The sequence below is a fragment of the Oreochromis aureus genome, linkage group 5, assembly GCF_013358895.1.
Source record: "Oreochromis aureus strain Israel breed Guangdong linkage group 5, ZZ_aureus, whole genome shotgun sequence".
Classification (NCBI taxonomy): Eukaryota; Metazoa; Chordata; class Actinopteri; order Cichliformes; family Cichlidae; genus Oreochromis; species Oreochromis aureus.
This window is the reverse complement of record NC_052946.1, coordinates 25,073,432-25,101,347: the sequence shown is the minus strand read 5'-3', so window position 1 is coordinate 25,101,347 and position 27,916 is coordinate 25,073,432. Positions and strand designations below refer to the sequence as shown.

At 36.9% G+C, this 27,916-nt stretch overlaps 1 protein-coding gene across 2 annotated transcripts; it reads left to right on the top strand.

The window, feature by feature from the left end:
* Positions 1-595: 595 nt before the first annotated feature.
* On the top strand, positions 596-27,916 carry slc38a3b (solute carrier family 38 member 3b). 2 transcript variants are annotated; one of them, XM_031757517.2, is made up of 17 exons: positions 598-914; positions 11,149-11,314; positions 11,674-11,694; positions 11,857-11,938; positions 12,041-12,156; positions 14,377-14,450; positions 14,970-15,062; positions 16,694-16,775; positions 20,600-20,682; positions 22,166-22,224; positions 22,585-22,758; positions 22,936-23,015; positions 23,098-23,198; positions 23,825-23,949; positions 24,042-24,186; positions 24,740-24,843; positions 24,962-27,916. In XM_031757517.2, exons 2-17 carry the CDS (start codon positions 11,211-11,213, stop codon positions 25,064-25,066), a joined length of 1,548 nt encoding a protein of 515 aa, XP_031613377.1. In that variant the 5' UTR covers positions 598-914; positions 11,149-11,210; the 3' UTR covers positions 25,067-27,916. The 2 variants fall into 2 exon arrangements, with proteins under 2 accessions (XP_031613378.1, XP_031613377.1); XM_031757518.2 differs by lacking the exon at positions 11,674-11,694 and having other exon boundaries at positions 596-914.

Here is a 27,916-nt window from a genome sequence, read left to right as displayed (position 1 = left end):
TGATTCCTTTTATGGTCTATTCTACTGAATTCTGATAATTGTCTGTATTTGTGCAGCTGCTGGCTGGTGATATTTCAGGTTAAGATATCCTCAACTTTAATAACTGATACCTGCACCAAAACCACATCTCAAATCAATTTGTTGATTTAGATTTTAAAAAATAAATAAATAAAAGAAAGTGTGATCCATTGGTAAATACTGCCAGAAGCAAACAAGTGACCTTCTCACCTCACAATTTTTTTGTGAGCGAGCAGAGGAAACCACTGGATCCAACACAAGACATACACAATTTAAGAAAAATAATGTAGTAATACAGCTTTTCAGTGCAGGAACCATGGTATGCGGAATATAGTGAGACAAAGATGGACGCGCATATTTGACACTGTCGGGCTTTTAAAAGCTCTCAGCCAATTAGGACATGTATGTGAAACTTAGCAGGACGTCTCCTCTATTATCAGACAGATCTAAAGAGCCGTGTAGTTAAGTTCTTCATTCCAAAGACTTGAGTAATCACTGCTTGCTGAAAGTCATTTTTTTTTTTCTCATATTCGCTCACAGGCTCACTCACAGACCAAAGTGGCTGAAAACTACAGCGAGCAGCGCAGCTAAGTAACCGGCGGGGGCGGCGGGGGTTGCAAAGGAGGCGGACCTACGACGACCCCCACAGTTGGAGCTTCAAATGGTTTTACAATGCAGACCATCTCTCAAAGAACAGTTTGTAGCCACTGCATTGGAAAGAGACGGTACAAATGTGCGTAAAAACCCACGAATACAGATAGACAGATAGATGGGCAACTCTCACCTTCCCTGAGGAAAAGAAAGACACGCGAAACGCACGCAAGGAGACCGAGGTCATCAGATTGTTCCCACTTACCAGCGGAATTATCGTGGAAGCTTCGTGACACGAGCTTTTGGTAAGACTTCATAATCCTGTCTTTTGTTTTATTTATTCATTTATTTATTTATTTATTTATTTTTTAGGGGAATGGCTTTGTGACTTGTTGTGACTGACATTTTTCCAGGTTTTTCTGCCTTCACAGAGAGGTGGACACTTGTAAAATAACACTTTAAACCTTTATAACAATCTTTAGATTTTCATTCAACCACGCAGGAATATAGTAATCTAAGGGAAAAGCAATGAAAACGCGAAGAAGACATAAAGGAAATTGTAGCTTCACTCTTTGGGTATATGGCATATAGCTTTGTTTCCTATAGGACTGCGGTCAAGTGAGCCCTCACTTACGAAGTTACAGGGGAGTGATCAATAAAGAAAGAATAGCATGCTCGGTCCCTCTGGAGTGAGCGCCAAGAGCAGATGTCACGACCATGTGTTTCATCCAGGGCGACAAACTGGTGCTCATCCATTGTTGTACTGAATCTTTCTTAAATATAAACTTAAATATTTACCTGTTGCGACTGCGCCTGAAAGTTACTGTAGCGCAGTCGCAACAGGTAAATCCAAGCTGGACGAATGCCTACGTGAGCAGTATGTGACACAGAAACGGGTTCGATCGCTTATATGATTCCTATTTTCAGCTACTTTTTTTCACAGGAAGATGTAAGACTTTGACATGTTGTGACCCCAGTGTCCCGGTATTCTTACAGGTTGTAGAACAGGCTACTTCCCTGCAGTTTAGGCTGTAGCACATGCGGGCACATGGTATGGAGTAGCTAAGCCCTTTCCCCTTCCTCCTCTTAGCGAAACCATATCCGACGGAAACTAACATTTTTTCCGACTTAGTTCACCACAAGGTGAACAAGATCTAACAACGACAAGAGTGGATCAGTAGCTATAAACACCAGAAGGAACTAAGAGCAGCCCTTTAAAGCACTTTAAAGTTTGCCTTAGTTACTGTGGGCTGAAGATTAAGAGCGACCTGACTGGGATATCACGCTTTACTAACTCCATTTATCGCCTAATGTGCTGTTATTGTATGGGTTCAGTAGATATTGGTAGCAATTGTATTACATTTCTCTTCTACGTTGTGTCACTGAGGTTTTTGTGAACTAAATATTCGCTGCTTTTCTGTTTTCTTAAGCTGAATATGTGTCTTGATTTGTATCAGGCTACTTCTGCTGTATTTCTACTTGATTTATTTATTTGTGGTCATTTTAATTTAGATAATGCTGTGAAATGGATTTTTATCCCATTTTAAGTATAAACTAGGCTTATGTGTTGACCAATAAAGAGGCCACAGCTCAGTTAAATAAATAAATAAACTGTAACGGTAATAAATACATTTAAAATTAGCCATTTTCAGCTGAAGATGCCCAACATAGACTGGTTTCAGCTACTTGACTGTGAGCATTTGTTTTGTGAGAAACTGAAAACCAAATGATTGTACAACAAGATGATGGGTGGAAGATTAGTGAGAGTGACACTTTCTTTTTTTAATGTTTGCATACAGTGTGCATTCTAGCTCTGAGTATATAATTAAGAATTTACAGCGGCTGTTTATGTTAGAAAGTTGCTTAACTGTAAAGTGTTCTGCAGCAATAATAACTATACTTACAGTAAAGCTGTTTTGCCAGGTGGCTTCATGAAGCTTCAGTTTTGTTTTGCTTTGTTTTGAAATCAGCATAACAGCTTGTGTTAATGTAGGCTAAAACTTAACAAGTGGACTGCAGGCGGCTGGCTTAGATTTTCCTTTTGCTGGAAATGTGGTGGGTGTGGAAATGGTGAATGTTTTTCTGCAATGGCTGTCAAGATCTTTCGACCCCCAGCTGCTTAAATGCGTGTGTTGACTAGATGTGTTCGACTGTGACATGTTGGGAAAAAAAATTGTTTTCCAGGTAGCGTGAGAGAGGGTGTATGCTTTTGACTTTGGTCCCTATCTAAACCCCAGTGTGGGGTTTTGTCCTGGGGTCATCATAGTGCAGAATGAGCAGATAAGCCTTGTGCGGTGAACAAAGTGGCTAAGAGTTTGAGCAGGAACCTGACAGGTTGCACAGTGCGTGGAAGTCAGTGTTTTATCCATGTGGGGTGCAGCCAGCTGTGCTCACGTGTCACATTAAAGAGACCTGTGAATTTTTGTGTTTGAGTCAGTCTAACTGTCAAGTGTCAACCTTTCATCAGGTTATTATTATCTTTGTCATGAGTCTCATAATCTTTGTGGGTTGAACCAGACTTCATCATGCGCCGGTGTCTATTTATATTGAAGTCATTAGAAAGTCATAGTCATTTGTTGATATTGTTTATATTGTGTGGCAAAAATACATTTTGTTCAGCATTTTATGAGACAGTTAAGATTGAAAAGAGAGCTCCAATTCTCCTCAGAGTGGATTTTTTAAGCTATTATCTGCCAAGTTTGTTCCCTGTGGATGAATCTGTGCCAAATATGCGCTGACATGTTAATATATGATGACTGAAATATTCCACAATGAGCCATAGATTTCGTATTTATATTTGTACTTGTCCTAAAGAATTGCCTTGGCTATTTAGTCTAATATTTTGTAACCCCAGGAAATCCCCTGAACGACAGTTAATAATAATAAAATGTTAGATAGCAGCTGTTCAAGTTTCAGCTCGTTATTTTGATTTCTAACTTATAGCTTTCATGCATCATTTTTGGCTGCAGCAGACATGTTTTCCAAGGGGTGCAGAGTGAAATCTCCTCAACACCATACATCAGACAGAGTTAGACTGCCTGGAGAACATGAAAGAGTCAGATATTTCCCTCAGCAGAGACAATAACTGGACTTCAAATGAACAATAATGATAAATTCTGGATCTGATGGACAAAATTATTGCTGTGCGTGTACTGACCCATGTGGGAAAGATTATAAAAAACAAGGTTTCCCATTCCCTCGGTAAATGTTTAGGTTTTATGTCTATATCCCAAAAGCCTGACTTTACAATTTACTCATTAAAGTGGTCACTTTGATAGGTTTTCCTCATACGACATTATTACTGCATTCATTCTTCTTTCTCAAAACAGTGTTTCATGGAAAAATGTGAAAAGGGGTACTTAATCGTTTAAATCATAATATGAGACATAAAAGCCCTCCGAGACAATGTAATAAAAACATACAATATAAAACATTTATTAAATGTCTTTTTCTCCATGTAGTAACAATGAATCAAAATATCCGTAGGCCTTTAAGCCAGGGTACCTGCTGTAATGCTTCCACTGCAATCACTTGATTTTCGCATTGATGTCACATTTAATCATTTAGTATTTTTTAACTGTTCAAACAGAACAACACCCTGCGCTTTCAGTAATTCACCAGTTAAAAATGAAAAATGCAACATTCTTGTGATGCAGTGTAAGAGCTGCCTGAAACACGTGCCCGGAGTATAATTGCTCAGTACTTCCCGCTGCAAACTCCTGGTTACCAAACCAGAAAAATGTCCTGCAGTTTATCAAGTAGTCATAACTAATGAGAGTTAACTATTTGCTTAAATAACTTACCAAATTGTTTTGGCTAAAATGTTCTGAATCAAACAGCCCCCTTTAAAAAAAGCTGGTTGTAGTTACTTCTCACTTCCTTTTGATAACTGTAGGACATATTCTTTTAATATTAAAAGAAATATAGTTGGTTTATTATTATTGCACTGCAGTGATTTTTCACTTTACTCGTGTATGCCACAGATATATATGGTTAATTCTTGTTATTCAGAAGATCTTCTTTGTAACACTGTAGATGACAAAAAAATTAAATAGTGTTTGTTAATAAACACTTAACTACCGATGATAAATATATGTAATCTCTTATTCTCAAGGTACAAAGTCATGCTACTAATCTTGGCCTATCTTGTAAGATAGTTGAAGTGAGAGGTCATTTAAAGAAAGCATTACAGTGGCTTTATTAACACTAAAGCCTCCAAAATGGCTTTAGTGCTAATAAAGCATAATAATTGCATAATTTGCACAATTTAAAAAATACATCTATGTATTTGCTGGGTTTCAACATGATACGATACGATTTTTTTTACTACAAATGGGCAAAATCAGTTCAAAACCATGGTTGCAACAAATGTAAAACTCTTCTAAAAGGAACAAGACATTACTTATAACTCAAGCTGTCTTTGAAGCATCCTGGTTAAACTCATTTGAAGTATCTTTTATTGTCTTCTTTCCTTGGTGACTTTGTTCTGTGTTATCAAGCCTGAAACCCGGTGCTGCTTTCTATAACTGCATATGTGCGCTTGTCTTTTGTATTTTGTTTCTTTGTGTTTTCATCATAAATCCACATACATTTGAGTGTTTTTATCTTGTGTGTTAAACAGAGTGACTATATAGTTATTGTATAATAAAATGTGAATCATAAATAAAATTTCCTACTCTTTTTTAAATTTTGCTTTGTTATAGTCTATAACATTTTACATCTAGCATTAATTATAAAGATTGCAGACAGGAGAAACTGGGAAAACTTGCATAAATAATCATAAATAATAGCAGTTATATCTACTCGGACCTGTACAGGTCTTATGCTTGTACTGACTTCCTTTGGAACAATTCGGGATGTATCAATTAGGCTTAAAATAAATTTGACCTTTTATGGTTCCTAGATCTTAAAGTGTCAGCCTCTGGGATGTGTAACTCACAACTTCGCCTACCATCAGGGTGCACCTGAACACCCGCACTGATGAAATATGGGGAAGATTGTTGGGCTGTTTGCGATTGCTCTACAAATCATCCTTTATCAGACAACTGAGCTTAATGTTTTCTACTAAATCTTTGTACAAACACAGACTGTATTGTCTGCTTGCACAACTGCACATTGAATTATGTCCTTGTGTGCTTTCTAGTGGTGGTGCTTCATTTTATGACCCTTTAAATGATTTAGGCAGCTTGTATGTGATGACCAAGAAAAATAAGCCAAGATTATTTTATTGAATTTATAGAGGGCTCAACCTTAGAGATGGAAGACAGTTGTACCAAAGCATCAAGTTGCTTAAATAAATGTCTATCATGTTTATTTTTTACCTTATTTATGCAGTTCAGTAAAAAGGCAATGTCAGAACTACTTGGGGGTAGTTAAAGCTAAAAACAGAAATGTTTTATATTTAATGACACTCCCTTTTTTTTGTTCCTGCTGCTATTTTCTTTTTATGTAGTCTTTATTGTCCCTGTCTGTTTGATTTAACATACATTTGACTTAAGTTTCTGATACATTTCTGTGTTCAACTGCATAGCCAAAGTTCTTCAATGGTGATAACTTTTTGTATAATATATAATTTATCTAATTCATTGTTAAATGAAACACCTCCATTTTCCTTCAAAATGAATGGTTAGAATACTTTTAGTATACTTTCTAGTCATTCCTGTTTAAAGTAAAATAAATCATCTGTTCTTTTGAACTACTTAAAAGGTTCGTGTTAATATAAAGGTTTTAGTTGTTGAGAAACCTATCATGATAAATGGTACGTCTAGAGAATATGTAATTCAAGTTCTGGCTGTAATGCAAGACATGAGCATGTGGTCCTCTGTCCCCTGGAAGCACGTGGATTAGGATGAGCTGGTGCTGCCAGGCGCTCTTGGCTGAACCTCGTGCCACATGCGCCTTTCTCATCTACATGTGCTTGCCTGCTCCCCACTGTCCCGTGTTTGTCGCGTGCATGCCCTGCTTTATGTCCTAGTGTCACAGGAATAGATGCTCTGGTTTTAATGATAAGAAAAAATATATAAATAGCTCCTCTTACTTGAACCTTTAACCTTGAATTGTCAAAAAAAAAAAGAGAGAAAGAAATCAGCTAATCATTCACCCTCCCACTTGTTCAAACATTTCAAATGTCAGCTAAATATAGTTGTTCAAAATGATATTTTTCAGTTTTTGTCACTTTATTTCTGAAAACAAAACTCATTTGGAATCTATATAAAGTCTAATAGTTATTGAAATTATGTTAAAGCAAGTTTTACATTGATGCCTTTTGAGAACCAGCCCACATTTCAACATGTTTTAGAGCTAAATTTCCACGTAGGTGGGGTAATTTCTTTGGAAAGAAAATGACCAAATTCACACATCGAATAGTTTTAGGAGTGAACGTCACAAATTTTCGTGGGACACAAATTGAATGTGTATACACTTAAAAAGCCTGTGCTTCTGGATCAGTGACAAGCTATGCTCTTTAAAATGATAGTGTTATATGTGTCAGTATAAAGAAATAATTTGGCTTTAGTTTACTTTTGTGTTTTATGGGAACATTTAAGTGGAAATCACTGGCAAATATTTTCTGTATTTGTCAAAGTTCTATACTGAGATATGTCCCGAGGCCTCATCATGCTGATGAAATAGCAGCTGTGGCATTTTCCTAATATTTCCCGCAATTTTCAGAAACTTTTTCATGTGTCTATTAACTTTTTGTATTGTCAGTAAAGTATTGACATCGAGGCATCTTTCAAAGCCTGCATATCGCCACCAAAAAGTTAAAAATATCCTCCACTGCATGCTTGAACTCAGACTCTGAATCTAGAAACATTATGTGGAGCTGGTTTGATTTGTGATATTTCTTTGAAAACAACTTTTTTCAAATTTAAAATGATATGTTATTTGCTAAGATATGCTGCAAAGTGCCTCATATCTATCATATCTCCTTTTCACAATAATAAAGAATTCTCTGGTTTAGCAAAGCCACACTTCTGGTAAAATTTGTATACAAATCTGTTTATAACATTTGAGCCAAATGTTATAAACTTTGTGGTAATTTGAGTCCTTCTACATCTGTAACTGGTAATTATGTGGTACCACAACAGTATGTTGTCTTTTCAGTACAGAGTTTGGTAAATCCATTAGGATTCATGGTGCCATCTATAAAAGTCATGCCCCTGTCCTCCCACCTCTGTACTTCAGTGTTGAGACAATATGGTAGTCTTGGCGAGCTTTGTGCCAAACATCCTGATTCCAAATATATTTATGTTGGTCAAGATCACGAGGAGCTCATTGAACAATGATTACCCAGTCATCAAATATTTCTTGATGTTCTTTAGCTAAATTGAATCTTGCAGTTTTGTGCTGAAGCGCAAACAAGGGTCAGACGCCGTCCGCTGAGACTGACATTGTGCAATGTCCTTAACATTGTCCACACTGTCACAGAAACACTGACTTCCATTGATAATCCCTGTGCCAAGTCTGAAGCGCTTTCCCTTCTCATATTCACTTGAGCTGTCTGTGGTGTGATCTTAGTAGGACTACCGTTGCGGCTCTGATTAGTGTTATGAATCGATTTATATTCCCAATTTCTCCTGCAACTGTGTTTTCACATATTTTTAGTCGGCCACCTCTGCTCTTGTAGCCTTTTTAAAGTTTCATCAGACTTTTTATTTCCCCTGGCAGCTCTTTCCATACTTTTGAATAAGGAAATAAATGAGAAAGTTTAAATGTTCATGGGTTATTTTATAAGAGTGTTCTCAGTTGCACTCAGTTTTGTTTCAGTGATCACACGACCACACGTACACACGTGCACACTCACTTTGTTGCATGTGTTTCGACACTAAGACCTCTATTTTCATTCCCTCTAAGTGTGGTTTTTTAGTGATTGTAAGAGGAAATTATGTACTTGTAACATTAGAAATAATGCAATAATTTAGAGATAATACAGTCTTGAATAATTTGACATTTAACTGATATTGCCTAACCTTAACCATAATACCTTTTTATGGTTGTGGTTAGATTATGCTTTTTCTTGCATTAACAGTTTTATCATTTTTTAACGAACCAAACTGAGATTTTCCTTACTTTTCATGGTACTCTATGCAGCCCTGTGAAACACAGAGTAGTCTTTGTTTCAGTAATTTTTAGATCCACCTTTAGCACTGATAACTCAAAGTAATCATTTTTTGTTTGACTTTATCAGTCTCTCCCATTATTGAGGAGGAATTTTGGCCCACTCTTCTTATTAATAACACTGCTTCAGTTCATTTACATTTGTAACCATTCATTTATGGGCAGATTGTTCAGGTCTCGCAGCAGCATTTCAATCAGGTTGAGGTCTGGACTTTGACTGTGTCATTGCAACATCTTGATTCTTTTCTTTTTTAGCCATTCTGCTGTAGATTTGCTGCTGTGCTTGGGATCATTATCCAGTTGTGGGCCAAGATTTTTGCTGTAGGACAGATGGCCTCACATTTAGAGTACTTTGGCATACGGACAGCAAGGTGCCCACGACCTGTGGCAAACGGCAAGCCCAAATTATCTCGACAACTGTGTTTGGCAGCTGGTATGAGGTGTTTGTGCTGATATGTTGCGTTTTGTTCTCACCAAGAATGGTGCTGTGCATTATGGTCAAGACATATATGTTGGATTTTAGATATATAGAGGACCACAACAGAACAGTCACTGCTGTATTTAGGTATAAACATGGTAAAGTCACAAGATAAAACAATAGGCTCTTGTTGTGTTTACTGTAAATTCAGTGATCCCATGCATGAACAAACATAATGACTGTAGTTTCACTCACCGTGAGAGGCTCAACATTTTGAAGAGGTCTACATGTTTACATTTCTAAGTTTGATTTATTTTTGCTTGTTTGCGATTGCTTTTCGTGTGATGCCCACCACTAATCATAAATTATATCACAAAGTGTATTTCAATTTGAAAATAGCATTCACACAACATTTTCTCCTCTGAATTTACCTCACTGGAAATAATTGCTGTCAAAGGCCAGTGTTGCAACAGGAAGTGTTTACATCAGGGGCTTTTAGGCTAGGGGATTGAGGCTGCGTTAAGGGACGTGGTATCATTGAGCAAATACTGACTCACCAGATAACATGGTGCAAGGTATCAGTAATGTTAGGTGTTTTTTCTTTTTAATTTAAAATCTAGATTTAGATCATCTTTTTTTGAATTGGTGAAAGTTATTCATAAATTTGAAGAGCTCAGTACCTGATTATATTGTGAAGCAGCATGCAGTGTTGCTTTGTTTTAGTCCTCTCAAGTTTCTTTCCTAGCTTCAGTGGCATTGTATCAATGACACTCTTTAATTGTACACTATGAATAGCCACTGCAGTGATCTTCTGGCAGAGAGGACACTGTGAACACAATTGAGCTGTTCTACCCTGGTCACAGCGGAAACTACTAACAGCACACCATTGTCTGTCTAAGTTCTCACTGAAGTATAGAAGAATATTTATTTGTGTTAAAAAGTCTGTGGTGTTCTTTAAAGAGCTATTAATCAAAAGCTTGCTAGTGATAAATGACAAAATTTCTGACTTTCTCTTCTGACTGTAACTGTGAATACAGCGTCCCCCACACTCACCCACTGATGCTACTGTTAAACTGTATAATTATAGTATCCTCATAATAGCTGTTTTGGAAAGCGCTTTCTCTGTTATTTGAAGCATTTTGTTGTGAGTGATCTGGCATCTCGTTTAATCATACTCATGTTTATATTCATCATGAAGGCCACAGTGTCATTGTGTGGGATGTCAGCAGTAGCACTAAAAATCCAGGGATTTGGAATATAAAAGACAAGAGCAAATACGGTTATAAAAAAAATACTGACTATGACCTTTGCCTCAGTGATCCTGACTTGTTTGTTTTGCTCCATTCTGAAGTTCTGGAAAGTAGAACATGCATCGTCATATTTCATCCTTACATTTGATTATTTGCAGTTCAGTTTATGGACTGCAGAAACTTCAGAAAAAGAACGAATGAGGTCAGATCTTGTTGTTAGGTGTGTTGAACGTCACTCTGTTGACTCTGAGTCATTACTGTGCTGTGCAGCTATATTCTGGATAGGAAACTTTGATAACGTCGTGAACACAACATTTTGTTCTCATTTCTAAAAAGGAAAATTAGGCAAAAACAAATGACTTGTTTGTGGCTTGTAAAGTTTAGCTTTGAGTGACATGGCACAGATAAAGGCAGCCCCACAGCACATTTCTAGGCCCTCTCTGAAAAGAAGGATTGGATATAAGGGTTTTTTCAGGTCCACCCTTTTCAAGTTTAACAAACCTGCAGAGGTGTATATAAGGATATTTTTCACATGGACTAATCAAAAGTCTATGAACGTTTAGAGAAAACTTATGTTTCCACAAGCATTAAAAAGTAGCTGATTGCCTATAACAGGCTGGTTGAAGCAGCGTGTCTTGAGGGCCATTAAGCATGTTAAGTGTGCATTGTCTTTATGAAATGGTTTATCCAAAACAAATAAGCCCTCTTGTCTGATATGTTATCTGACTCATGTTTTTTCCACCTCTGCCCTAGATATTCAAGTCACTCAGAAGAACTGCTTTAATCGAACACATAAACCAAACAGAGCTTGAATTATGGAGCCTTCTCAATCAGAGATGAACATATTATCAAACGGGAAAAGCCATGACCTCGGCGATGATGTGGGTGTGCCATTGAAAACAATGCTAGATGAGGATCAGTGAGTATTCTTTCCTTATGAATGGCTGCCTTTGTTTAATACAGCTTGAAGCAAGTATTTTTTACTCTTTCTCTTTTGTCTTTCTCTAGTTATACTTGTGTGAAAGCCACAATCTCATAAATCCAATGAACCAATATTATTTTAAATTCAAATGTCGCTGCTAAAGCTAAAAGCAGATCTTTGATTTGTTTTTGTTTACTGTTGTCACTATGATAATTCTCCATTAATAGTGAAAATGATGAACAAGATAACAGGTGTGGTGAACCACATAAAGTATAACTTCATGCATAATATTTGCTTTTTTAAATGCATGTTTACCTTGTTTTTGTGCTCGCCTCAACTGGTGGATCCTTATACAGAAATGGCACTCAAACAGTCAGGTATGTTTGCAGAGATTTACGTCAAGGGTTTTCAGCTACATATTTGCTCATTACGTCACCTTCAAAGCACATGATTTGCTAGAGTCTGCAGACGATGTTTGCTCACTTTCTCAGTGGTGGATAGAAATGCCATCAATTAACACCTGTAAATCTGGCCTCTAGATATGAAGAGCCTGATGATGGGCTGGAGAACGAGGAATTTTTGCCCAACGAAGGCGGAAAGAAACCCATACGTTTCACAGATGTAAGTGAGAAACCCAGCACTTATAGCTATATAACATAGGTAACAAATTGGCATTTAATGTATACTCTGTTTTTTATTTATTTATTTATATTGCATTCACAGTTTGAAGGAAAGACGTCTTTTGGCATGTCGGTCTTCAACTTGGGCAATGCTATTATGGGTAGTGGAATCCTGGGTTTAGCTTATGCCATGGCCAACACTGGGATACTCCTTTTTTGGTGAGTAAATGGGTTCTAAAACAAAAAATAAAACAAGTTATGTGACATTTTTACAGCAAATCAAACTGACAGAGATGTCTGAATATTGTCTTGAACATTTCTTTTGGAGGAGGATACTTGTTCATCTTTTATCATTAATTAGATTGATATAACCCTTATTTCAAGCCTCGTACAATAGCTTTTACTGTATGGGGACAGTCTATTCTTGCGCTGTCAAAAGAAAAGACTATATCTATCAGCATATAGAAAGTTCTGTAGCAGGTCATTTCAGTTCCTCCCTTATGGATGGATCTACATATTTTACACTGGATGTCTTTTCTGGCACAATTCTCCTATTAATACTCCCAAATGGGAGCAGACTGGCTTGTGACCTCCTGAGGCTGGTTTTGTAACCCCTACTGGTCTCAACACAGGGATCTTTTGTATATTAAGGAAATGTGTTAACCAGTACACTATGGAGCTAGCATATGGAAAACAATTTTGAGACTGATTCTTAGAACTATGTTCGCATGGCAGTGCCAAGAAACCAGTGAAGACCTCAGGAAGTATCTTCACCTAGGAAAGGAATTCTCACATGGATGTAGGGAATCACAGAGATCTTTGTATAAGGAGTCATCCTCAGCGAAGCTGTCTGGCCCCACATTTATATTGAACAAACAAATGTATGACAGCTTCCCAATTAGTCTTTTTCCAACAATTTTCTGACCTCAAGATTTGCTATTCTACTGAAATGCAGTGATTAAATTGAAAGGGGGTAAACTAAGTTGTACTTCTCAAAGTAATCTGCTTTTTCAGTACATTTATAAGTAGTACTGATTTATTATATGTCTTAATGTCTTGCAACACATTATATGCCAAGATTCGTTCACTTCTATTTATTGCCTCTCTTAGGCCCCAAGCCTCCTTGCCACAGAGGCCATAGAAAGGCCACAGCTCAGAATAACTGAACCTCCAGACCCCATAGAGGCATCCATACAGACAGCTGCTGTCAGACCATGACCCAGGTTTTCCTAGTCATATAGTTTATGTTTAAGTAGCTGCAAAGAAGTGAGACTGGAGCAGAAAATGGCCTCAGCGTCTGGCTCAACTGTGAAAGCAGGCAGTCAGTTTAGTTAATACAGAGTAGCTCTTGTACTGAAGGAACCTATAGATCATACCTTATGAAATCTTCCTATTAGTACTTGCATTAGAACTGTATAGTGTATGATTAGCACAAATATAGTTAGAATGTAATATTACATCAAGCCAAATTTAACACATACAGAAAAATAAGTAATGAATAAGTACAGCAAAATAAGTAAGTACGTTTATAGATGTCTGTATTATAACCAGATTAATGCTAGAACAGGTGTTTCAGCTACTGAAAATACATGATACTGCAAGGTTTATAGAGCTGGCTGGAATAAGTATTTTAAACAGTTGCAATTAAGGTGGATATAAACACTTCACGTATAAATGCTAATTTACATCATGAAAAGCTGGACATAAGACATAAGTGCTTAATCCTTCGGGATTGTTAAAGTATTCTGATTCTGAAAGTTCAAGTTTTTAAAACATGTTTATTGCCATCATGTCCCAGTAGAGAACGTGACATCGTGTGGTAGGTTTTTTGTGGTCAATAGACTTACATTAGTTTATGTTGGCTAACAAAACTAATAACTCAGGAGAAAATAAGGACATCCATCCATCCAGTCGCTTCCGCTTATCCTTCTCAGGGTTGTGGGGGGTGCTGGAGCCTAAGATAAGGACAGTAAAATAAAATAAAATATAAAAAAATATCAGTTTTTCACTTTTGTGCTCCCCTTGGCTGCAACAGTGAGTTTTATGTTAAAACTCATGATATGCTGTCCAGCTGTCACTCGCTGTCTCTAAAGCAGTAAGTGGTTCTTCATTGTTTGGTTAGCTGCACTCAAACTGGAAAATCCACCTGTTAGCCATAATGTTTGGATTTGTAAAGCACTTTATGAATGAGATTAGTGTGTAGAGCTGGTTTGAGACAGGTGACAGGTGGTTTACCGAAATAAAAAACCTGGAGTCAGAAACTGATTTTTTCTTGTGTGGTCATATGTACTGTGCAGCACAATCAGCTGATGCAGCAGTGCTATTTTATGACCACAAAATATCATGAATCAAAAAACAAATGTCAGGATAATAGTTGTATAGGAAATAATGAGTGTGGTACATACGATGCAGCTGTGTGACTTTTGTTTTTTGTCACAGGTTTCTTCTGACTGCAGTAGCAGCTCTGTCATCTTACTCTATTCATCTGCTGCTCAAATCCTCAGGCATTGTGGGTAAGGATTGTGTCATTTCTCAGTGTTTTGAAAAGAAATGGTACAATTACATCTTGTAAAGTTCTCACATCGAAAATCCCTATTGTGGTTGCCATTAGAAAATGACAGCTGATAAAGTTGAAAAGAAAAAACTACTCAAATTTAGCAAGAGTGCTTGATTGAAAAAAAGGTAACGTGAAAAAAACGATATCAACAAATAAAGTATTCATAATTTAAATGTATTTTTAAAAGCCAGTTTTGTATAGAATAATTTGATTTTCAGTCATCGTAACTTGTGTAATGCCCTGTCTGATTAAATAAAGAAATTTTGTTTTGTTTTTTTATTCCATAATTTGAGGTTTCGCTGAGTTTAAATTGTCTCGGCAAATTTTAAAACTGGAAAAAAATGTCAGTGTACTCTCTATTTATCCAAGTTGTGCAGTCATTTGTCAACCCCTGTCAAAGTGTCTCGTTGTGTTCCTTGGACAGAGATCTTTGCAAATATAACTGAATTTGTGATTGTTTGTAATCTGCTTACAGGAATCCGAGCTTATGAACAGCTGGGGTACAGGGCCTTTGGCAATCTTGGAAAAATAGCTGCTGGCACAGCAATCACCCTGCAAAATATTGGAGGTGAGGAGACAGTGTAGGTTTGGAACATGTTGGCTCATGTGTTCTTCCACTGGCCTGTAGCTATAAAGTGAATTCACTTCAATTCAATTCTGTTATATGCTTATTGCACCAAATCACCTCAAGGTGCCTTATACTGTAAGGTAAAGACCCTATAACTATAGTCAAATAAGCCATTAATATTACTTTGGCTTTCGGTCCTATTTATAAGTTTGGGATATGATAGAGTATTAACAATGAAGTAGCTGCTTATAAGTAGCTGTATTCCTTGTGATTTTGACGTTAAAAAAAGTTCCTCTTCTCCGTGAGTTACTGACCAGAGCGTTGTTGAGACAAACTAGGTCATACCTTCTTCCTTAAGCATGAACTACTCAACTAGCTTCTAAAGAAAAAAGCCATAGTTTACCCTGTTGATTTCAGAATTATTAAAATCACTAAAGAAAGCTAATTTTGCTGCTCCCTTGTCATAAGGGGTAGTGTGTGTAAATCACGATAAAGAAAATAATCATAATCAGTCATCAGTATGAGTTATATATTTTATAAATTCTAACACGGATTTCAACCACTTCTAAGCAAAGAAGTAGCCACAGTTAATGTAGTCACTTGAGTTAGGCCTAGGATATAGTGCCTCAGGCTGGTTTAGATTGTACCTTTTAAAAAGAACATATTCAGAAATCAGTCAGTTTTTCTGATCTCTGGCGTTCCACAAGGCTCCATCATTGGTCCTTTGTCAAGTGAAACTGAAGCAATCCTATGAGTGTCATCAGGCAACACTGGCTTTTCCTAAAACCAGAGTCGGCAGATGAAAATTATCTGTGAAAGTCACCTTAGATTAGCACAGTCATTGATGATTTTTGTTTAGTTTTTTCACTCTTTCTTTAAACTTGTCTTTTAAAATGTTCTTAAATGCATTTTTCAGCTCTATCTTGTACTTAATTATTTATTGTAGGAGTGCTTGATTATATGTTTTAGTGTGATGTGATTTAATATGATTTTAAAGTGCCTCGCAAAGCTTCTTAAGCTCTAAATGAGTCCATACTGATTTCATAACTAGTTTGCTGCTACTACGTGGTAAGATCTGTATCCAGATAACTGAAAAGGGGAAAATATGTTAATGCAAGCCGTAAATGCATAAGCATGTCACTGTGATCAGTCATACCACTCACTACCACTAACTTCACCTGCTGCTTCTAACCAAAACATTCCGACAGAAGTTGCAGATATTGCTCATAGGTATAACAATTACATTATAAAGAAGCTACATAGCATAATTGTCATTGGAAAACTGACCTTATTTTTCAAGAAATACACAATTTTGCTTGAAAGGTTACAGAGTCTATCGTCCCAGCTCAGCTAAGTTATAATCTTAAACCTGTTTCAAAGCAATGAGGTTTTGGTGCGAACGATAAATACTGAAAGTAGTAAAAGTTAGTAAAACATTCAGTTTCCCAAAAGTACAAAGGACGTGACCACAGTGTCCGCAGTAGTAGCGACTGCTGTGTCACCTATGTAAACATGATGTGGTAAGTGTACTTGTGTCATGATTTTTCTGATGTCTGTTTGGTTAGCGTGTGTACTTGCACTGTGGTTTACTTCACCACATGTTACATTTCCCCTGTCTTGTCTTGTTACAGCTATGTCCAGCTACCTTTACATTGTTAAATCTGAGTTACCGCTGGTCATCCAAGCTTTCCTGAAGGCTGAGCCCAACAGCGAGTGAGTCTCGTCATTTATGTCCTTTTCAGTATTTACACCACCGGGCTAGCATAAGCACATGAGTCTTGCCTGATGTTGACCCAGAGCTGAGACACTGTGTGCAGGGTCATGGGGCCTGGCCCAGTTTGCAGCATTTACTGAGTCAGTTGGTTTGGGGGTGTAATGAGAATGGGAGCCTGGAATTGGCTGAACAACAGGAAGGACATGATTGGGCATCTGATACTAAAGCACACAACATCAATCCTCACTACTGTCAGCTTGTAGAGGCAAGCACTGTCCACGTCAGACTTATGCCAGAGACACGGTCTGCATAAGGCCACGGAGGACTGAAGTAGATTCCAGCTGTCTGTTTAAATCTAAAAAAACCCTTGTGCTCAAAATGGATTGCAGCTATAATACTTATGTGCTGCAGCCTAGAGCCGGTCATCTCTGAGGGCAGATGTTCAATAACTCAAGATACTCAACAGAATACTTTATTCAGTTCAATTTAGTTTTATTTATATAATGCCAAATAGCAGGATTACACATGTCAGGGCATAAGGTACAGACCTTCTGTGTTAAATGGGCTTGACACAAGATATTCATCTAAGCATGGGGCTTGTTCCAATTGTTGCTCGTTTGTGTATTTTAGTGGAATTTTTCCCTTACTTGGATAGGCTCCAGCCTGTATTCAATAAGCAGAAGGGAATGAATGATGCATGGACTCATAATTACATAATTGTTCAAAAGGCGTAGGTGCTTCAGATATTTAAAGTCATAAAAAAAGACCTTCAGCAGTAAGGGGTCTTGCAACAGATAGTGTGGCAATCCAGAATCCTGACCTCAACATTATCAAGTCTTAAGATTAAGATTAAAACTAACTGAGACAACCTAAACCCACATAACAACTGCAGTTCTCTCGTAGTTCTCAACCTACTTGCCACCTACATTAAATGCTTATAGCCAAATGAAATAGATGTATTGAGCTCTGTAACTGCTCTACATGCCTTGCACAAAGACACACACACACACACACACACACACACACACACACACACACACACACACATAAATGACAGCACCAGGTGGTGAAAAATGGGGTGCCAAATTCTGAGGCTGAGCACGAGGATAGGTCAGCTCAGGGCCAGCCCTTTAGCAACGGAGGCACACACTGTTCATGTCCACTCGATGAAGCTCGTTGTCCAAATTCATGGCGTCACAGGAACTAAGAGGAATGAGGGGTGTGTAGTGGGTCGGCAGCTTTATTTATGACTAGTGGCTCTTGAATTAGAAAGCTATCGTGTGGTGGAGAGACAGCCAAGTGCCTTTCACTCTGCCTGAGTTTAAGTAGTTTGTGCCAGTGCTGAAGTAGATCTGAATTGGTTGGTGTTGTTTTATGTGGGGTATGTGAAGTTTTTTTTGGCAAAATATAAAGGGTCCAGTGAAGTCCAGCACGTTCAAATGCAGAGAGGCTGAGACATTTGGAAACAATAGCCACTTTGCTGATTTTTTCTCTCTGCCATTTGGTTCTATAAAAAATCTGTTAATCCAGTTTATTCACTCCTTATCCAGCCTAAGGTTGTCACTCTATGAGAACAGTGAAAGGTAAATCAAAAACTAATTTTAAGGGACAGAAAACCAAAACTGTTTGTATTGTCACTATAGTCACTGCTAATGCAACTCTGGAAGCTAAATGTTAAAATACTGCTAGTCAGACTAACACAGTTTACTTCCAAAGACTTCACTTGACTGAACTTGGATTTGAACTCTAGACTTGACTGGACACGACTTGTCCCAAGTGCAAGTGCACCTGCATGTGAAAGCTGCTCTCGTTTGACCTACTGCCTAAAAGGCCGAAGAAGACATGACCTATGATTTGTGTAACTTCCCCTGCTTTTAAGTGTCTCGCCCAAATTCACATGCATGCATACACAAATAAACACTGGTAGTGTCATAGATCACACTGTGTTCCAGCATGTAGGACTGCCGCAGACAGCCGATCCTACTGATTGTGTTTCTTGCAGGGTTAAGAATAACAGGCTTAGCAGTGAGAAACAGGCTTTAGGGGACAAAGACTTTCCTGTGCACAGGATTTAAGAGACAGTTGACTTTAAACTGCATGTTTGTGTGGTCCCATTTGGCTCTACAGCTCCTGATGTTTTAAGTTTAGACAGGTAAAATGACTATAAACATGCTGTTTCACCACATTCATTTATTTATATTCACTTAGCAGATGCCAGATAAAGCACTCAAGTTCAGAGAATAACTCACTGTATGGATAAGTATAAAAAAGGCAGTGTAAAGTGCTTTGATAGATTAATCCCACTGTAAAAAAGTCATATAGATGCCACTGCATTCCGTTTAGTATAACTGATGATTTGAGTAGTGATTAAAGACAAATAAATGTTTTTTAAACTTAAATATATTATGTCCATCCTTTATTACACAGCTGGATCACGGTGTCAAATCAATAAAAGCTATATCATGAAAGGAGTCAGACACTCTGTAGCGTCTCTAACTGCACCCGAATACCTGACAGCTGACAGTGTCAGCATTTATACAGTGGTTAACAAAGTTATTAAACCACTTGTCATAAAATTTAAAAAAAACACAAATATTTCAGTAATATGTGAAGAACTTATTTAAATCTCAAATTTATAGCTGTTTTTTTGGGCAAATAACAAATGGAAATAATGTTTTTATACCCAAATTTGAGCAGGCGCAGTTGATTGGTAAATAACTGTAATATGGTATCTTGATAAAATATAAGAATGTCTTTTACTATTTTTTCTGCTTTTTCTGAAAAACAGTAAATTTGAAAATTTGTTGATAACAACAGTAAATTTATTTTACAATTAAACTTAAAGAACAAAAAACAAAAACATAAATAATGATTTTGGTAATTACTAGTACTGTTATTTAGGGCAATTGGGGAATAAACCTTCGCAGGTTTGCACTCTCTGAACCTGCGCAGGATGCGTCAACAACGCCAGGTTACAACACAGGTTACAACACACTGTAGGTTATGGCGTGGGTTACAGGATAGTTTACAGTGCAGGGTTTCAGCAGGGTTTGCAGATATAAAAGATACCACAGTGTAGATTTAACACAGAAGTATGAATTCACTGTAACACTAACATTTGCCTACATGTCCTAAGAATAAACATATAGATGTAATCTCAGCCATTTAGGTTACACAACAAAGATGTTTTTCCTGAATGACTTTCACAAGATATTTGTTCAGAGTGAGGACATGTCTGGGGTCCTGATGATGACAAACCAGCAGAGCTGTAGAAGGAGACTATAAATGCGAACACTAATACTTGTCCAATGTCCTTTTTTCTGTTTGAAAGAGAGGATAAATTGTCTGACAGGGACTTTAAGCTGATACTGGTAACATTTGCTGACTCCTTCAGTCCTAAGATGTTTAGGCACCATAGTGTTTTCCTTTACTGCAACTGTGACCTGTCATATAAATAATCTGAGTTATGCAACACACTATTCTAGTACTTCTGTCGAGAGTAACATAAGCAGACACATTTTTTCCACAACCTTGCGGCCAAGGGTGTTCCCAACAGGTTACTGTTGGTCTGACAAAATGGGGCACATGAACCATTTGGACCAACAGATTTTTAACAGCCTTGTGTCACAGATTTAGCCGCACTGACATATTTTAAAGTACAAAAACAGCACTAACTCTATGCTACATGTACAGAATGAAGAAATATGTTACCACCACACACTCTATTTTTGTCCCAGTCTCTCTGTATAGTGTGTACTGAGTCTGAGTGTCACTGTTTGAAATACTGAGCTTACCAAAATAAACTAGATTTTTCTCCAAACAGTCTGTGGTACTTGAACGGAAACTACCTGGTCATCATGGTCTCTGCCAGTATCATCCTGCCCCTTGCTTTAATGAAACAGCTTGGTGAGTATAATGTAAATATATCTTTGTTGTGGGATTACTGTTTTCCACTTCAAAGAAAGCTGTTAATCTGTTGGAACATGTTATAATAATAACTTTTTACAGATATTTGAAAACTGCTACAAATTGCTTCACAGTTGGAATAAAAGCCATATATTAAAGATAAATATGCATGTTCGAATGTACAGACACATAAACAGGCACATAATTGAACATATGGTCAGAAGTTCATTCTGACATATAAGCAAATAATTGTAAACTATGGCCAAAAATAGAGGGATGAGGATTAAGGGAAAGCTAACCTATAAAAATGAGTTTTCAGCAGTCATTCAAAACAATTATCAGAATCAGCTAACATGTGATCTAATGCGTATATTAGACAGTGGTGATGTTTTTCTCCCTACAGTGGCCCTACTGTTAAAAAAGAAAACAAAAACACCATCCTCTTTTGAATCAGGCTACTAGGGCAACTTTAACCTTATTGTTGACACAATACTAAAGCGAGTGGGCAATTGCATATAGGTGAATGTATAGGTGTTTTCTGCATACACAGTGACCAGAGATAAAAGATAAGCTTGAAGCAGATAAAAAAGCCAAATTCACTGATCTATGAGTCTAGCTAGACTTCCAGGACCATGTACACATCACCAGCTGGCTTAACTTTCCAATATAAATAATAAATTATTTGAATTCCCCAAGAGTAAAAAAAAAAGTAATAATATAATATGTAATATAATATACTTATAATCAATAGCTAGTGAAATAATATAACATATGTATGTTGTCTTCACTTAAATTTACAGTTTAATTTACAATTCTTTATTTTTAGCTTAATTAAATGTTTTTCTGTTTAAAATGGATCTCCGTGGCAGCTGGGCAAGGTTCCTGCATAACAAGTATTATGTGTTTACAGTCTGTATTAATAGTTAATATCCTTTTATTCAGTCACTCTTTGGAACAAAGGTTCTTTAAAGTAGTTTTGCTCCTTTTCATTATACTCCAGAGTAGTGGGTTTGAGTTTTGGGTTGTTTTCTTGCAGTGCATTTATCTAACTCATGCATTTACCAGGTTGTGTTCAAGAAATATTTTCTATACTTAGAAGTTATCAATTAAGATTATTTGACATTAATCCAACTTATCTAATGATTTTGAAGGCAAAGGTATGTACATTGCAGTCAAGCAATTAGTGCGTTCTTGTCCTACCCCTCACAGTGGAAACAGCGGGCTGTTCAGTTAAAAATAATTTCTCCTGACATAATCGCACTCTCAATTCCGGCATATTCTGCTCGTTAATACACACTATAAACATGATGTCTTTGCCCTCACAGTGCTGTGACGTCACTCTGTACATTTTCAGGATGTTATTGCAGTAGCTTCATTTATAACAAGGAGCATCTAAAGCTAATGCAGTTAATAGTGGTTCCAAACAACACATAAATTCAGTCTGAGGAGCAGTTATAAATTTTCTGGTTCTCTTTATTTTCAGGTTACCTTGGCTACACCAGTGGGTTTTCTCTCAGCTGCATGGTGTTCTTTCTCACTGCAGTAAGTTGGTCCAACACACACAGTGGCACATCATCACAGTCACTGCTCACACAGAGCCTATTTTGCTCTGGCATGCCTTCCTGGCATACACTTTATGTTGCTAACTTTCCCATCCTTGTCTCTATTTTTGGTGGAATGTGTCAGTGTTTGATAAGGCTAATATAAGAGCTACTACAGACATCAGCGGTTCAAAGTTAAATCTGTCTGCTTAGAGGCTGAGAGGCCCTAATCTAGATTGAAATGGTTTTTCTAAGTAGTTGTTGATAACTGGAGGATGTTTTTTTAATGACTGACATATCACCTTATCCTTATTTTTCATGATATTCCTGTTTGTTCTTCCACATGTTGCCACATGTGCAGGTTATCTTCAAGAAGTTTCAGATTCCTTGCCCCTTTGAGGAGTTCTCAGTCAATGGTACCGCTTCCCACCTCAGCTTGAACGATTCAGTCCATATCCATGAGTACAACAACGGTGTGGTTCACGAGGATGATGACTCCCACTGCACCCCACGCATGTTCACCATCAACCCACAGGTAGGCGGCTGAGATGAAGAACCGTTTGTATCTGTGGATCTGTATCGCTTTCGAATATTGAAAGCCAGAGATGCTGTGATGCTGTAGATGTATTTGCTAGTTTCCACACATGTATGCGGGGAAGCTCAACTGCACTGCTAATAATAGAAAGTCATGTGTTTATGTGTCTCTTAACAGACAGCATACACCATCCCTATTTTGGCTTTCGCTTTTGTTTGCCACCCTGAGGTCCTGCCCATCTACACTGAGCTACGCAAGTCAGTCGCCCATCTATAACCTGCAATGTTTGATAACATCTCAGTGCAAAATGTGGCGTTAATGTCCACTCTTTGATTTTAGCCCATCAAAGAAGAAGATGCAGAAGGTGTCCAACATTTCCATCTTAATCATGTACACCATGTACTTTCTGGCGGCTCTCTTTGGCTACCTGACTTTTTATGGTGAGGGCAATTTTCCCTGACATTTCTTTTACGATTGGTGTTTTAGTACCAGCAGACGAATACAAACGTCTGTGTTCAAATCAAGTGGACAGAACAGTGATATTTGTTATTATTAAGTAAGACAAAAGGAATGTTGTTTGGGCTGGGACATAATAGACTAGGGAGATTACTTTTTTGTTTTTGTTTTTTTAGAGAGACAACTCAGATACAGTGTTAAAATGTTCAATATACTTTACAAATCTTGCAAAAAAAAAATTAAAAATCATGTTCCTTGCAAAGAAATAGCTTTTCCCTGTTGTTAATTGTTAAAATTAGTATTAGCTATTATGTGCCGTCATCCAGATGATCTAATGTGGTTTCTATAAAAGCATAGTAACTTTTTTCATGGACAAATGAAGTCACTGTAGACAGATTTTCTAATCAAGGGTTGTTTTCACTTAGTTTGTTTTTTTGTGTTTTTTAATGATCCTATCCTTTGGGATGGGATCAGACAGAATTTGCCTCTACTGCGTTACATGGAACCCAAGCGCCCTCTTGTGGAGATTGTTTGTCATGCTATGCCGTCCACAGTTAATGACTAATGAGCTTATGCGCAGCTAAACTAGTTTCTGTTGATATTTCTGTAGGCAAAGTGGAGGCTGAACTACTGCACACATACAGCCGGATTGATCCATACGACACTTTGATCCTTTGTGTGCGAGTGGCTGTCCTTACTGCTGTAACACTAACAGTCCCCATTGTGCTGTTCCCAGTAAGTGATGCCTTTTATTTTAGTCTTCATTTAATAATTAAATTAATATTGTAACATTATAGTGTTTCTAATGTGAGTTTTTTTGCCCACAGGTACGTAGAGCCATCCAGCAGATGATATTTCCCACCAAATCTTTCAGCTGGTTACGTCATATTGCCATCGCTCTCGTTCTTCTCACCTTTATTAACATGTTGGTGATATTTGCTCCTAACATTCTGGGAATCTTCGGCATTATTGGTGTGTATAATACTGAACGTAAAGTTGGAATAATATCAAAACAGTAATGTTTTTCTTATGCTATGGAGTCTGAGACTCAAGAAGAAGGGGTATAACGCCTAAATCTCCAAAAGGCACTAAGGGAACTGATAGGTTGGATTTATGGGTAACTTCAGTTGCCATTTGTATACACACATACACACACAAACTAATATTAAAAGTTAAAAACGTGACCAGTGTCATGGACAAACTGAGAGCTTAAGTCAATATTTTTGTCCCACTTTGTTTTCAGACTGAGGTCATGTTTCATAGGTTACAGGTAAAAGTATAAAACATTAACTTTAGGGACCACTGGGTACTTCCTCAAAGCAAGGGTTTTCGTATAGAGTTCACCTGTTTTTGAATCTATGCACAGGAGCAGAAAAAAAAGAGGATATAATAAATAAAGCTGTTTTCAGATTTTGCTTTTTTATGTGCTAGCATGTAAAACAGAGGGGATTGGGAGGATGGGATTAGGATTAGGCCTGTGTATAAGTTATGTTATTACAGCATTGCGTGCATTTTTATTTTTCAGGCGCCACATCAGCTCCTTGCCTTATTTTCATCTTCCCTGCTGTCTTCTACATCCGCATTGTTCCCAAAGAAGATGAACCCATGAACTCTCTTCCTAAGATAATGGTGAGGCAATGAAAAGATTTGCCATGCATTCTCGAGTAATTCATTAAAGTAATTTAATGTTACATCATTTTTCAACTTCTTGATAATTAAGTCCGATATGTTTTCCCATCATTCTTAGGCTGCCTGCTTTGCTGCTTTGGGTTTCTCCTTCATGGTAATGAGTCTGAGCTTCATTATTATCGACTGGACAACGGGGGAAGGCCTTGCTGTTGGAGGACACTAAGTGCTGCTTCATTGTGTGTAGTCTTAGGAAAGGGGTGCATACTGTAAAACGGTCAATGGTTAGAAAATACCGTCAAGTAAGCAGGAACACACTACAGGGCTGCTAAGAACAGCTTCCGGGTTTCTAAATATATAAAACACCCAGTATAGTATGTGGGTAGAAAGGAATCACTCTTGGAAATCAGTGTAACTTTCTGACTGTAATTTAACATGTATCTGTACAAAATCCATTCATTTCAATATTTTATTATTTAAGTTAACACAGAGTAAAAGTTTATTTGAATAATTACGAATGAACAGGGTTGTTTTTTTGTTTTTTTGTTACCCTGTGTTAGTGCGATAACATCCAAGGATGCAGGGATGATAGTGAAATTGTCTTTCCCTGTTGTTTTCCCTTTACTCACACACACAAACAGCTGCAGCTGGTACTGTACAGAGAAAGACAGTATGATTGTCTTTTAGCAGGAAAGGAAACAAATTAAGATACAGCATAAACAAGAGACAGTAAAATAACATACGTTTTGTGTAATATTAGTTATTTTCCATTAAACGCACAAAAGAAAACAGTCAGATGATTTCAACCTGCACCAGCAGTGATCTGAACTTTTCATTCTCATCATTATTATTTAATATTATATAGTGAGGTGTTTTAAAGCCTTAGAGCATGGCTGAAATTTAATTATGTGCCTGCAAGCTTTTGCTTCATACACATAAACCAACAAATTTTATTCAAAAACTCGGGTGCCTTTTAGCATTTAACAAAAAGCACACAAAGATACAACGAAAGCAAGAGTTTATATTTATTTAGCTAACTACCAGAAACATGTTTTTAATTTCAAATGAAATATATTTAACTCTACTTTATACAATGAAACCAATAATCATGATACAGAGATAATTCACACAAATAATATTTCACTTGTTTGTTAAAATGTAAAGTGTTTGATAAAGAAATGCCTTTTTAATGCTTTTTTAGTGCATATAAGCCAACTGTGACCCTTAATATAAAGAGTTCAAGTTTACTTTAATACTTTGTAGAAGTTTATTTACCTTATTTTATTCCTTCTTCGAGGCTTTCAGATATAATTTCTTTACTCTACCACATCACAACAATTTACAAGTTGGATGATGACTGGGTTTAAAAAAAAATAAATCTAAACAAGTGCCACGCTTTTCACGGATAAAACAGAACACCTACATGAACGTTTAAAGCCCAGTAATGAACATGTTATGTCCAGTTTCCAATCTTTTTGCTCAGCTAAGCTAGGTAGCTCTACTTTTATATTTATCGTAAGATGTAAAACTTGTTTAATTTTAAGCAGCATCAAAGAGAATGTGTTTCTGCCCAAACTGTCCCAACTGTTCGCTCACTTTTAATCACCCATGGTTAAAATTTAAAGGATGTATTTGCCCAGATTCCAAATACATAAATAAATGGCCATGTAAATAGTTTGGTTGTACCCAGGTTTTAATAGGAATTTTATGAACAAATGTATAGACACAATGTATATATCTAAAAAAATAAGCAAATAAAACCAAAACGTCATCCATTGCTAGATACCGCTAGGTAAAAATGAAGAAAATGTAGTTTATAGTTGTAATTCAGTTTGGACCTCTGACCTCTGAGTTGTTGTTTTTTTTTGTTGTTGTTGTTTTTTGTTTAGCTCTGCCTGCTGGTAATCTGTAAAATTAAAATGAGTTAATTTGATAGATCGATGTGATGCTTTTGTTATTCTGTCGCATTATCATTGCTTCACTAGTTGATAGTAATTTGCTTGGTCTTGTTGGCCATAAACATGAAGTTAATCTTTTTGCATGATGTCAAGTCTGTTCTGTATTTGGTGTAGTGAGCAGAGATTTGCCTTCCAGCACTGTCACATAGAGATGTTAAGTAATAACTGTACATTTGGTATCTTATAGTGAAGCGTACTGAAGTCCCGATCTGTTTTGTGTTACGTGTTAAAAAGTCGTTCTTTAAAAAAAACTCAGACATTACTGCCTTTACGCTCAGAGAGAGAAGACTTTTTTTTTTAGTTCAATTCATGTGTGTTGAGGAATACCTCCCAAGTTTTGGCTTAAAGTGATCTCAACACCCATAACGGGTATGACTAACTACATAGGAGTATGCTTTCACAGACTACAGGGGCTTTAGATTATGTAATATATATGAATATAAACCATAAATTCACAGCTTTTAAACCAATGGAAAATTTTCTCATGGACAAAATTGAGAAAAGCTTATGACAAAAACTTCTACCCAAAGATGGTTTTATATTGTATAACAACTCCTGGACTTTAGAAAAGTCAAGGGTAAATTCTCAGTTTATTTATATAGAACTCTATTTTCTGTTTTTTGTAGCAGTTTTGACTCCAGATTGTTTTTTCAGACCAATTATGAGCAGAAGAAATATTCAGTATGTTTTTGCTTTTTCACATTTACTTGCTGTGCTCCTCGTGGTGTCAATGAAGGTTTAGTTTCATCAAGTTTAGTAACCAAAGTTACTAAAGGGATCTTGGGGTTACTTCAAGGGATCTTGCCAAAATAACAACTGACTACCTACTGCTTTAAAATGCTATAGCTTTTAAACATGTGCCACCACATGATATCAAATGTTAATCTGTCACGTATGTAAGCAAATCTGTGTGATATGTTACTAGAGCTGTAGTTCAAGAAGTTAATTATAACGTGGCTACAAGTAGATAACAATGTCTATGGACTTTGGTGACTTTATATAAATAATGTATATAAATGTATGCCTTTTATATTTGTGTTGCATATTTACAGTAGCTTGTAAAGTGTAAATAGCTGGACAATTTTAGTTTGCCAATAAAATAATTGTAGATGTTTTTA